Source organism: Staurois parvus, unplaced genomic scaffold (genome assembly GCF_062004578.1).
Source record: "Staurois parvus isolate SC_StPar_1 unplaced genomic scaffold, SC_StPar_1.0 ptg000251l, whole genome shotgun sequence".
Lineage (NCBI taxonomy): Eukaryota > Metazoa > Chordata > Amphibia > Anura > Ranidae > Staurois > Staurois parvus.
In genome coordinates, this window is record NW_028318047.1 from 5,124,207 (window position 1) to 5,138,531 (window position 14,325).

At 40.6% G+C, this 14,325-nt stretch overlaps 1 protein-coding gene across 1 annotated transcript in view; it reads left to right on the forward strand.

Annotated features, from left to right (window-relative positions):
• The window catches only part of ZNF804A (zinc finger protein 804A), a 209,807-nt gene that overhangs the window by 176,386 nt on the left and 19,096 nt on the right, over window positions 1–14,325 (forward strand). The window contains exon 3 of the mRNA XM_089680855.1: window positions 6,819–6,949. Within this exon, the coding sequence (XP_089536981.1) occupies window positions 6,819–6,949 (131 nt within the window). The remainder of the gene's footprint in view (window positions 1–6,818; window positions 6,950–14,325) is intronic.

Genomic DNA, 14,325 nt, shown 5'->3' on the forward strand with positions numbered 1-14,325 from the left:
TTCCCCAAACCACTATGGCAGAACTGCAATGATGTCCTAAATGAAAGATATTAGACTTGCTCCCCTGTATCTTAAATGGACTTGGGCTGTAATACACAAGTTAAATAAGTGTTTTAGTGATACCCATTGAATTAAAAAAAAAAAAAGTAATTTGGTTTTATGTTACTGAACATCACACTCCAATGCATATCAAAGTAAACCTTAATCAGCATTCTTGTTCCAGATGAGAGACTAAAAGAATTGAAGCAAGAGGGTCCGCATGACAACCAGACAATAGCAATAATAGACATTATGTTTATCTCGTGAAAATTTCCTTTAACCACTTGCCCTCCTGAGAATTTACCCCCCCCCCCCCTTCCTGGCCAGGCCATTTTTTGCGATACGGTCCTGCATTACTTTAATTGACAATTGCGCAGTTATGCAACGCTGCACCCAAATGAAATGTATGTCCTTTTTTTCCCACTAATTGAGCTTTCTTTTGATAGTATTTGATCACCTGTGCGTTTTTTATTTTTTGCGCTATAAAAAAATTACAATTTTGAGAAAAAAAACAATGTTTTTGACTTTTTGCTATTAACCACTTCCATACAGGGCACTTTTACCCCCTTCCTACCCAGGCCAATTTTCAGGTTTCAGTGCTTTCACACTTTGAATGACAATTGCGCGGTCATAAAACACTGTACCCAAACTAAAATGTTAGCATTTTCTTCACACAACTAGAGCTTTCTTTTGGTGGTATTCAATTACCACTGGGGTTTTTATTTTTTGCTAAATTAACAAAAAAAAAGTTCAGTTTTTAAACCTCATGCCTTTTTTTCTCTTTATAGTCCTGTAGCCTTGTATTTTATCATGTTTAAGTGTTCCTGAAGCCAGAATTTTTTCCTTTGTATTGGATAGAGTAGTAAGGTTTTAGAACCTCTGCCATATTGTTATGGCTGCCTGTTTTCCCGTTAGAGAGGTTTATACTCTCTGTTTGGTTTGGTGACCACTGTCTTGGGGAATAAATGCTAGGGAAAATCCAAATTTTGACTTTCAACGAAACAGGAATAAAGGGGATAAATCTTCCCCTAAAATGGGATTTGCTTTATCTGGAGAGATTTCCTCTCAATTTGTATGAACAAGACAGGAAGTGAAAGAAACTATGCTATATGAGAAACATTGCAAAAGAAAAAAGACAGGTGTTTTAATCATTCACTAGTCCATACAAAATAAAAAAATGGTTTGGGCTCTGGATATATTTATTTTTGCTTTGAAATTATTTCAGCCCCGGTGAACTTGAATAATGGAAACATACCTCATCACATTTGTGGGCAGCACAGTGGCTAAGCGGTTAGCACTTCCGCCTGGCAGTACTAGGGGCATTGGTTCGAATCCCAGCCACGGCACCACCTGCCTGGAGTTTGCATGTTCTCCCTGTGCCTGTGTGGGTTTCCTCCGGTTTCCTCCCACACTCCAAAGACATGCTGGTAGGTTAATTGGATCCCGTCTAAATTGGCCCATGTATGCGTAAGTATGAATGTGAGTTAGGGACCTTAGATTGTACACACCTTGAGGGTTAGGGACTGATGTGAATGTACAATATATATAAATATATATATATGTAAAGCATTGCGTAAATTGACGGCGCTAAATAAATGTGTGCTTAGGGTTGCCACCTGCCCAGGATTCACCAAGACTGTTTGGCTTTTGAATCATGTGCCTGGGTTTCAGAGTGCCTGAAATCTGGACACATTATTCAGACCCAACTGGTGTACAGTTCCCATGATGCATGAGAGTCTACCCAGATGAAAACTTTGGAAGGCATCTAATGACAGGATGGTGGTCTGTGTTTGGAAGAGTGTTCTGTATTTAGCTCTGTATTCACTCTGAGACCTGCAGTGGCATTAGTTTCATTTCCTTCGATCTTCTGCCCCTCTGCTGCGATTTCTGTACCTGGGTCCTCTGAGATACGCCCCATACTTCACTGAAATGAGCGACAAGGAAGGTGAGACCTCCAGCTGCTTTGCTTTTCCCTGTTCACTGGAGTCTTTCCCTGTTACCGAAGTTCTGTGCTGTTCCTTGTTTGTGTAGTTCTGTACAGTACTACAGTACCTGGAGACAGGATTGACCCGGAGACAGGGTTCTGCACTGTACCATGGATCCTTTGTTGTTCCTGGGGTTTATTCTCCGGTTTGTGGGATTCTGCACTGTACTAGTTTTTCAACTGTACCCTGTTCCTTTGCTGTTCCTTGGGTCTTCTGTTTGTGAGCTGTTGTGCAGTACTCAGGGTCTTCCAAAGTTCCCAGGGTTCTGCACTGTACCTAGGATTGTTCACTCTTCCTGAGGATTGTCTGGGGTCCTGTGCTAGGATCTTCAGCTTTTTGTGCAGTTCTGCGCTGTTCCCTGGAACTTCTGCTGTTCCCAGGGTTCTGGGTACCTGCACTACATTGTACCCAGGGATAGTCCACTGTTCCTTGGGGTTCTATGCAGTTCACTGGGGGTTCTACACAGTACCTGGGTTCACCCACTATTCCATCTTCCTCTGCTTTTCCCAGGACTCTATGTAGGGTTGGCACCTGTCCCAGATTTCCCTAGACAGCACGGATTTTGAATCATGTGTCTGGGTTTCAGACTTCCTCAAATCTGGACACATTATTTAGATCGGACTGAGCAGTCCAGCCAGTGATGTCACGCACTATAGGAGCTTCCACCAGTGATGTCACACACAATGGGGGATTCGGTCAGTGATGTCACACAGGATGGGAGCTCCTTCCTGTGATGCTGCATGCGATGGGGGCTACTTTCAGTGATGGGGGCTACTTCCGGTAACACTACACAGGATGGGGGTTATCCTTCTACATGATGCCCAAGCCTTCCCCCACCCTGGTAGTATTGCAGAAAGCTGGGTCTTGGTTGAAATGAGGTGAACAGTGCAGGATGACAATGACCCCTGTATAATGGGGAAGGTGACACTGACCCCTGTATTATGACGGAGAGAGTGACATTGACTCTTGTATTATGAGGGGGGGTGACAGTGTTCGGGTTTGACTCAAAGAAAACATGGCAACCCTAGTGCTTGTGCAAACCTATAGTGCGGAGAATGAGAGGGGTTTGTCTGAACAGGTCAGTTAGTGTGTACTGAACAGCGTGACAAGATTCTGGTTCCCACTGGACTGAACAGTTACATTTAGACATACAATGCAGCTGTTATAATAAGATAGTGTAGGAAAGACAATGAAATTAGAGGTTGTCGGTATATTGTCTATCCATGGGTATATCTACTGTATTTCTGTGATTTGAAATGAGCCTTTAAAATGTATCTAAAAGCAAAACCTTTTTCTTTTTTTTAGTTTTGTATAGAGTGGAGAGGGAAAAGAACACCTGTCAGTTTTTTTGTGCTTTCTCCCCCTGTTGGGGAGATTCACCCTCTGTATTTGTCCTGTTTACTGTTTGCATCAAAATAAAATTCCAAATTTTGGGTTGACACCAGTACAGTAATAAAGGGGAAATCTTCCAATGAAGACACCTACAGTCAAGTCCATACATATTGGGACATCGACACAATTCTAACATTTTTGGCTCTATACACCACCACAATGAATTTGAAATGAAACGAACAAGATGTGTTTTTAACTGCAGACTGTCAGCTTTAATTTGAGGGTATTTACATCCAAATCAGGTGAATGGTGTAGGAATTACAACAGTTTGCATATGTGCCTTCCACTTGTTAAGGGACCAAAAGTAATGGGACAATTGGCTTCTCAGCTGTTCCATGGCCAGGTGTGTGTTATTCCCTCATTATCCCAATTACAATGAGCAGATAAATGGTCCAGAGTTCATTTCAAGTGTGCTATTTGCATTCGGAATCTGTTGCTGTCAACTCTCAAGATGAGATCCAAAGAGCTGTCACTATCAGTGAAGCAAGCCATCATTAGGCTGAAAAAACAAAACAAACCCATCAGAGAGATAGCAAAAACATTAGGCGTGGCCAAAACAACTGTTTGGAACATTCTTAAAAAGAAGGAAAGCACCGGTGAGCTCAGCAACACCAAAAGACCCGGAAGACCACAGAAAACAACTGTGGTGGATGACTGAAGAATTCTTTCCCTGGTGAAGAAAACACCCTTCACAACAGTTGGCCAGATCAAGAACACTCTCCAGGAGGTAGGTGTATGTGTGTCAAAGTCAACAATCAAGAGAAGACTTCACCAGAGTGAATACAGAGGGTTCACCACAAGATGTAAACCATTGGTGAGCCTCAAAAACAGGAAGGCCAGATTAGAGTTTGCGAAACGACATCTAAAAAAGCCTTCACAGTTCTGGAACAACATCCTATGGACAGATGAGACCAAGATAAACTTGTACCAGAGTGATGGGAAGAGAAGAGTATGGAGAAGGAAAGGAACTGCTCATGATCCTAAGCATACCACCTCATCAGTGACGCATGGTGGTGGTAGTGTCATGACGTGGGCATGTATGGCTGCCAATGGAACTGGTTCTCTTGTATTTATTGATGATGTGACTGCTGACAAAAGCAGCAGGATGAATTCTGAAGTGTTTTGGGCAATATTATCTACTCATATTCAGCCAAATGCTTCAGAACTCATTGGACGCCACTTCACAGTGCAGATGGACAATGACCCAAATCATACTGCAAAAGCAACCAAAGAGTTTTTTAAGGGAAAGAAGTGGAATGTTATGCAATGGCCAAGTCAATCGCCTGACCTGAATCCGATTGAGAATGCATTTCACTTGCTGAAGACAAAACTGAAGGGAAAATGCCCCAAGAACAAGCAGGAACTGAAGACAATTGCAGTAGAGGCCTGGCAGAGCATCACCAGGGATGAAACCCAGCGTCTGGTGATGTCTATGCGTTCCAGACTTCAGGCTGTAATTGACTGCAAAGGATTTGCAACCAAGTATTAAAAAGTGAAAGTTTGATTTATGATTACTATTCTGTCCCATTACTTTTGGTCCCTTAACAAGTGAGAGGCACATATGCAAACTGTTGTAATTCCTACACCGTTCACCTGATTTGGATGTAAATACCCTCACATTAAAGCTGACAGTCTGCAGTTAAAGCACATTGTGTTTATTTCATTTCAAATCCATTGTGGTGGTGTATAGAGCCAAAAATGTTAGAATTGTGTCGATGTCCCAAGTTTTATGGACCTGACTGTAATTCTGGTTAACCAGGTGACATCCCAGTATTTCATCGCTTTGGAGGAATTTCCTTTCATTTCCTGTTTCAGCTATGGGACAGGAAGTGAAGGGAAATTTTACCTAAGGAACACAGATGGCAAAAACTGACATGGGTTAAAATCTTCCCTTACTTTATCCAAAATGAAAAAAAACATTTTCACTTTAGTTACATTTTAATGTAAATGTAAAGGCTGAAGGCATTCTTTGTGTGCAGCTTCCTCCACAACCCCCTAATACTTAACTGGTCCCCTCTCGATCTAGCAATGTGCACAAGAGCCTAGACTGTCCTGGGTCTCTCTCTTCTCATTGGCTGAGCCATTAACTCCTGCTGCTGTCAATTACAGCCACTGTGGAAAGAGTGGGGGTGGAGCCGAGGCCAAGCTGCAGCTCTATGCATCTTTTGCATGCAAAGTGGGGTTTAGGAGTGAGCACACACCAGTGCCCCCATAGCAAGCGGCTTGCTATTGGGGCCACTTTTCAAGGTGCAGGGTCAGGAGCACCAGCGGGGCACCCAATAAGCAGAGGATCAGAGCTGCTCTTTGCAAAAACACTGCACAGAGCAGGTAAGTATAACATGTTTTTTGTTTTTTTTTATGAAACCTTTAATATCACTTTATGTGAACCTGTGGCCAGGCTATAAATATGTAAGTACAGTATTTACATATTTTAACAAGCCATAAATGAACAGCAAGGGTCACAACAAAAGCATTTGGCAGCATTTGCTGTGTTGCCCAACACAGTCCCAAAACAAGGACAAGGAAAATAGCTTAATTTTGTATGGTTTCATTTTGATCCAATGAGATTCATTGGTGTGCCGGCATGCATTTTTGTGCAGTACATTGCAATGTGTTACAAGGTGCTGTGCAAAATTGCATCCTGTCCTATATTTATGTTGCTGCAGCACATGGTAAGAGCAGATGAGTAAAGTAAAAAAAAGGGTAAAAAGGGTTCTGCAATGCGTATGGAACTATTGATCCTCTAAGTTCCGAAGATAAGTAGTGAACTTCTTCAGGTCTTGTCTTTGGCTCTCCCTTATTTCTGTGCACTTGCTCTGTGTTTTCATTAGAGATATGAAGGCTGACAGGAAGCCAAGTTACTATAGGAAGGGGGGAGCAAAATGAGCATGTAATAGTAAAAGTACATCTGCTGTAAGCTTCAAGAATGAATTATTCCACAGCACCAGCAGCTACAGTTAGGGCTTGTTTTAAGGCCACATGCACACTGGACTTTTTCAGCTGCTCCTAGGGTTGCCTGGTGTTTTTCCTGTCTTTAAATGCCCCTGCATTTTAGCCTATGTATCCATGCACACATAGGCTTTTACAGGGGTTTAGAGGCAGGGGTGTTTAGAGGCAGAAAAACCCCACTGCCAATGTGTCCAGAAGCGGTGATGTTTTAGCAGAACAAAATGCTTGATGTGTGTAAACGCGTCTAAATGCACTTAAACGCTAGGCATATTTTGCACTTGATTCCTCTCACCATTGGTTGAGCTCTTCAAATTTTACAATGCTGTGGAATGGACATTTTTCTTTTATAGTTGCTGGTATATGATCAGCTTATATGCATAGGTCTTAAAACTTCTACTAAAAAAAAATATATGTATACACTATATCTTTTACGATTATTTTCTTTCTCAACAGAGACTGAAAGAACTCAAACAAAGAGAATTCTCTAGAAATGTTGCATCAAAATTAAGGCGAAATGAACGAAAACAAAAGAAATATCTTCAGAGGCTCCATAGACTGAATGATCATAAGAGACAAACAAACTGGTACGTAACTAGGGTTAAAATCCCCATAAACCTGTTGCTCTTGCTGGGGGCTTGTCATGAAAATAGCTGAATGGATCAGCTCCATGTGCTCCAGATTTGTGAAAAGGCTGTAAAACTCAAGCATGGTTGCTATCAAAATTTTCTGCAGATGTGTGCCAAAAAATAAAGACAGCTCAAACTAGTATGGGCATACCATAATATTAGCAATCAACAGGACAAAATGACAATATTAATACAATAACATTAACATTTTAGTAATAGTGTTATTTGTATTAACATTTTATATCTGAGCATTGCCCATACAGAGCAAAGCAACATGTATACTTCAATGGCAGCCATCTGCTTACAGTATATTAACCTTCCCTTTGCTTCCTTGCTGTTCTGTATGGATGGTGGGAAAGCAAATAGTAAGAGCTGGTGTTTCCAGTAATGTTGAATTTATAAGTCTTTCCTCCTATGTAATAGTGTTCGTACTTGGTAATAGGCACCCAATGCCTGCCAGGGCTCAGCCCTATGTAAGTTACAAGTCGAAACTTCCTCTATTTGCTGACAGTGATGTGAGTGAAAAGAAGGTAAGAAGTAGTTGGTGGCGCCACCATTTAAAATACCATGCAATTATTCAACGGAATACGTGTCTGTAAATAAACACCAACATTTTAAAGTCACAATATTGTTTCTTACAAGATACATAACAACACCAAATATGTGCTTGTTGAAAATACACACATAGAAATTTCCTGGGTGCCTGGAACAGTGCACAAGTAGGTTGAACTAGAGTTGAATTTGATTCTGTTGCCAAAAAAACACACACACATGTATATATATATATAATCCCTTCACTGGCTTCCACTAACCCAACATATAAAATTCAAAATACTAACCACAACATACAAAGCCATCCACAACACTGCCCCTAGCTACATCGCCAACCTCATCCACAGATACCGCCCAATTCGACCGCTCCGCTCCTCCCATGATATCCTCCTCTCTAGCTCCCTCATCACTTCCTCCCATGCTCACCTCCAGGACTTCTCCAGAGCCTCCCCAATCCTCTGGAACTCCCTACCACAGTATGTCCGGTCAGCCCCCACCCTGCCTGCCTTTAGGCGATCTTTGAAAACTCACTTCTTCAGGGAAGCCTACCCCACCTCCACCTAAGAACTGTACTTGAATCACCTCCACCAGATCATCCCCTGCAGCTATCACCTTTTGTATCACCTCCCCCTTCCTTTACTGTACTGAAATGTATTGTAATTGTACTATCTCCCTTATATTGTAAAGCGCTGCACAAACTGTTGGCGCTATATAAATCCTGTTTAATAATAATAATAATAATAATAATAATAATAATATATATATATATATATATATTTTTTTTTTTTTCTAAAAAAGAGCCAGCTGGCAAAAGAAAAGGAACAATGCTAGTGTGTTGAATGGCTGCAGCCTCCGCTGCCAACTGTGGTTCAACCTTCGAGCTTCTATGCCACTAGTGTGTCCCTAAAACACATGTATGACATTACAGCCAGCAGATAGTTAGTTGTTCTGCATCAGCAACCCTTTAGAAAGCACTAGTAATACATGTTAAAATGAAAACTGGTCTGCTTGTCAGTAGGGCAAGGGGTAGTTGATGAGCCAAGTGTGAGTCACATGTAAAAACTACCCCTGGGGTGGGTACTTCTAGGCTATGCTAAGCACCTGTAACAGGAACACTCTGCTTCACACATATGGAGTACCTTTACTCTTGTGCCGTTTTCACCAATGCTCTGGGAAAAGACTGAGGCCGATGTGGTGGAATATTCAACCTTAAGGCTGGTCTCTACTTTTAGAGATGAATGTACACCATGTACATCTGCACCACAACTGTTCTCTAGTTAATTCTCGCATCCCTATGTAAATTTACATCTTTCCCCTGTAGCTTGCAATTAGGAGGGACACGCTAAGCCTTGTCCACAATCAGCTGTCCAGAGTTCTCCACTACTGCCTCAGTAACAGAGAGGGCCATGACGTAGTGTGGGCTCCAATATGCACTTGATTTTAACTCATGAGCTTCCGTACCTCTGTACAGGATGGGGACCTCTGTAGTGCAGATCTGCTCCCATTGCTGTGGAAGGCAGAACGCAACATAGAAAGTGTCAGCAACATCTCCCTCACTGCTAGAGGCTAGTCCACCTATAACAGGTACACACTACTGAATGACTCCAGTAACTGACTGTAGATTTCCATTGCCCATTACCCCATAGTGACACAAAACTGTAGCAGTGTGCTGGTTACTTGCATTATTCTCCTTTAAATTACATCAGACCAAGCAGAAGGCAAAGTTTCAACACTTTACTGATGGTGGCAAAATATTAGTATATATGAATCCCACAGATAAGAACAGCCCCTAATCCTAACTCACGCTTAAGTGTTGCCCCGGCATACCTGCAGAGGTAGAGTCCATAAGTAATAAGGTCCATTAGTGGAATTCCCCAATGGCTGCTGACGAAACCCAGGTTCCAGTAACCTTTTACATCATGCCAGTCTTCCAAACAGTTATAGCTACGTTACTCCAGGACCAAGGCTTAGGGCCTCTCTCTCTCCAAACCCCAGGCTATGGGCTCTAGACCACTGCCCCCTTTTATACACATAGGACTAGTGGGTCAGACTCCAGAAACCAGCCAAGTCAAAGGCCCAGAAAAAGACATTAGCCCCAACCCTCCTGTGCAGGGGAGCATCTAACAAGCTAGTTTACAACCCTCTTACATGATAATGTTTGAATCTATTGTTATTTCTAGAATATTGTAATTTTTTTTCATTTATAAATAACAAAAGCTGTGTTACTTTTTTTGCTATAATTAGCAAATATATGGCTGAAAATGTCTTTAGAATGCAAAAAAAAATACTGAAAAAATCTTAATATTGATGGGGATTTAGATACATGAACAAGCACAAAATACACCATAGAAAGTACAAATGTAAACAAAAATATGATCAAATAAAATAATCTGAATAAGTACAGATTGATAAAATGTATTTGCTCATTCCAACACTGGTGAACTAAAGGATTATGTTTTCTAAATTGCTGTTTTTGCAATTTCTGTGCACAATGTAAATTCATTAGTCAGGATAAATATTTTAACATTCTATTCACAGAGGGTGAAATTAAAATTAAACCACTCTATTAACTGTAATTATGCCTATGTAGTTTATGTAATTACCTGTATGTCCACTTTTTACTTTTTTAAGAATCTCTATTTGCAAAAATGTAACAATAAATTACTAAGGAAATTATACATGTTGTTCATCGAAAAGAGACTTGACACCAGGTGGTCTTACAGCATTATGCCTAATCCTCATTCATATGTGGTAGCAGATCTCCTTACACTGCATATCTTACTGCCCTTGATTATAGTAATCCATAGAGTTATTATAAAATGCTTTGGACTATCTAGTGTATTATACAAGATTAAAATATTCTATACAGGGAGAGGGATTTCAGATTGGGGTGGAAGTAGTTTCCTACTGGGATACCAAATGCAGGACTGCAGGTATCCCTTAGGAAACCACTGGGATTTGGTTTCCTACGGGATACCAAATGCAGGAATCCAGCAAGGGTGACCAGATCAGTGGGTGGCACCTTAAGAAATCAGGAACCAGGCTGAGGGAAGGTACATAAATTTGGATTCATTTAGTTTATTTTATTTAGTGTTCTTTTCATTTGTGTTTTTCCTCTTTTTTGTGTGTGTGTATTTGACCATTATTTTGTGTACTGTCACTAAAATGTTTTCCTTGATTGGTATTTCTTTAAATCTTCAGATATACCTGATTAACTTGCCAATTTGCCTTTTTGTTTTTCATTCTGAGCACAACAAGCATGGAAGCTGAATCCTTCCTGCATCTCCTACGGAGATTTAGGGATGCTGTGCAGACATACAGCGTGCCGATGTGTTCTGTAGTCAGTTCAGTTGCCATGCCTTCTTGGCCAGCCCTGTTGTTGTGATTGACAGTGGATCCCAGCTGAAGCTTCACTGTTCGCTGTTCTCACTTCCTGTTATGTCTACAGGACAGAAAATGAAGGGAAATCTCCCTAACAAGAATCAGATTGGCAAAAAATCTGGCAAGGGTTTTGACCATTCCCTATTTTGCCCAAAATAAAACATGTAGTTTAAAATAATCTTTAGTATATATCTGTACTTTTAATACTGTTTATCCTTTAGGCCTTTTTCACACAGGTGCACTTAACTGTACACCTGTGTGGTGGTCATGTCTTCCCTGCATAGGATGCTCAAGTGTTCACTACGTCCCCATTCAGGCAGTCCCATTCATGTCAATTGGGACACCGTGTCTGCACTGACACAGCCACTGCTCCATATTTGACATCTGTGTGGATACTTGTCTCTGAACATAGACAGTGCGAGTTCAGGACATACACTTGCACGCACACAGATGTCAGATTTCAATTAGCAGCTGTGTCCATACAGCCAGCCAAGTGACATGGATGGGACTCTGCACACAGATAAAAGGAACACCTGTGCATTGTGTACAGGCAAACACTGCCCTCAAATGGGTGTATGCTTACCTATGCCTGTATGAACAAGGCCTTAAATGCTCCCCTTCCATCACCCTAGTAATCTCTTCAAGTATTACACTTACTTTTCCCTGGAAAATATTACTATGGAGTCTCATATGTGTCCCTATGGTTGATAGACTTTCCATAACAATAAATGGGGATTATTCTATGCATTCATAGAAGACGCACCCATCTGGGAGACTTCAGAACAAAGAGAACAGAAAGTGTTGCTGGGAAGGAAAAACATTTAAAGGATAAGTTTACTAAATGTACACTCATTGGCCACTTAATTAGGTACACCTGTTCAATTGCTTGGTAACACATATTGCTAATCAGCCAATCACATGGCAGCAGTTCAATGCATTTAGGCATCTAGACATTGTAAAGATGACTTGCTGAAGTTTGAACCAAGCAATAGGATGGGGCAGAAAGGGGAAATAAGTGACTTTGAACATGGCATGGTTGTTGGTGCCAGACTGGCTGGGCTGAATATTCCAAAAGCTGATCCACTGGGATTTTCACGCATAACATTCTCTAGGGTTTACAGAGAATGGTTTGAAAAAGAGAAAATATCCAGTGAGTGACAGTTGTGTGGCCTTCTTGATCTCAAAGGTCAAAGGAAAATGGGCAGACTGGTTGAAGATGATCGAAAGGCAACAGTAACATGTCAATATGGACCAAAATCTCTGATGAATATTTCCAACACTTTTTTGAATATATGCCTCAAAGAATTAAGGCAGTTCTGAAGGCAAAAGGGGGTCTAACCCAGTACTAGCAAGGTGTATCTACGAAAGTGGCCGATGAGTGTACATGTACCCTTAAGGTCCCTTTCACACGTCATCAGCAGAAGCGCTTGCCCAGTGGTGGATCCCTGCTGAGCAAGCGGATGACAGGTCCGTGTCCACTCTGCTTATGCAGAGTGGACATAGAGTCCACTGTTCTCTATGGGCTTTTATATGGAAATGGACTGCCTGTCCATTTCCATCTGATTGCCATCCGATATGCCAGATGGATGGGGAACACATCTGTCTGTTCGCAGCTGATAGGATCGGACCAGATGCAGGTGGGTGTAAACAGACACGTGTCAGAGCATCAGAGTGTCCAATCGGATATGCTTGAAAAATGGACAGGTGGACCCAATCAGTCCATTCACGTGAAAGGGGCCTAAAGCTCCTTTCACACAGGCATTCCTTTTATTTTATTACTTCAGTCACTTTTTTTAAAGAAAAAATTAAGTTTACATCAGTTTTTCATTAGTTTTGCATCAGTTTTTTTTTTCAGTTTCTCATTAGTTTTTACATCAGTTTGTACATTTACTACCAATGTAAAAATTAATACAAAACCAAACCGTTTATCTGTTTGCATTTGTTTTTCATCCATTCCAAAAATAGGGCTTTGATGCTTTTAAAAAAATGGATATTGATGGATACAGATGTAAACAAAAATGGGTGATAATCCGTTTACAGACGTTTTTCCATAGAGATGCATTGATTGACAAATGGAACACCTAGGTGAAAAGGGCCTTAACCATACATCTTCCAGCAATGCCTCTACCAGAGCTAATTGTGTTGACATGCCAACATGTAGCCAAGAACTCTGTTCTAGCGTTACATTTATGATCACATGATCAGCTGCAGGGGATTTTGTATCTGGCAGGTACAGTAACTTGAATAAAACTTCATCATATAGTTTATTTTTGGATAGATGCAAGCAAAAAAACAAACAAACATAGCCTTCTGTTCTAAGTGGAAGATAACTAAGTTAAATATACAAATCTCCAACAGCAAAGCCTGGTACACACGATGAGAATATCGGATGAATGATCGTCCTTTTTTAGCATGCTAGTCTCATATCGAAAAATTAAGAGGTTACTAAAGTTCCGAAAATTCTCATATTACAGAATACAACTTCAGAAGTGATGTAATTTGTTGTATTGTGTTGTAATGTATTCTTTCATTTATGAGCATGCCTGGTCTTGCTCTTCTGATTTGTTTCGAACGAACACTGGAACACTGTACTGACTAAACAAAAATCATAAGATCCGGTATTGAATTTAAAACATTTTCGTGTTTGTCCCTTCGAATAATTTCTGACGAAAGCTGTGTGCTAATAATTTTATCATACGATCGCTTTGAAAGCAGTATTTTTCATCCGATTTTCTGATCATGTGTACTAAGCTTAACTCAGTCTAGTATATTGTCTTACTTATATTATCAATAATTGACTATGGATCTATGTTTTGGGCCTAACCAAAAACAATATCATACCACACATTTCAGCAGCATTTTGCAGACCTCTGATACAATGAATGTAGAAGATAATGCTGCAGATACATAGCCTCCTCTAGTGGGCGCCAATCTGAACTGTAAAGTAGAGAATTGTTTCATAAAACATAAGATAAAGCTGAAAACATGACCATTACTATATTTTTGGCGGAGTAGCAGCTCTTTATTCCACATATCGAGACGCAATTCTATCAGCATTTGACACCACATTTTGAATCTTTTCTGCACAGCGGGATGAGTTTGATTCATGGCTATAGAGCTAGCTTCCCTACTGATTGATAAGTGTCCAACGCATCTGTGGTGTTCCTGGTAACATCTTTTTTCCTTAGGAAGCCCACATACAGTGGTTTTAAGTAAAGGCACAACAGATCTTATTTTTCAAAGTGGCTAAAGGAAGAAATGATTCTGCTGCACATAGTAACCTATCTGATTGTTTTGTTCTGATTGGAAAATAAAATAAATGCAATTTTTCTCAGATTACTTAAAAAATAAAGCTGGCTGTTCATTACAGTATATTTAAAACCATCTATTTTATTTCTTTT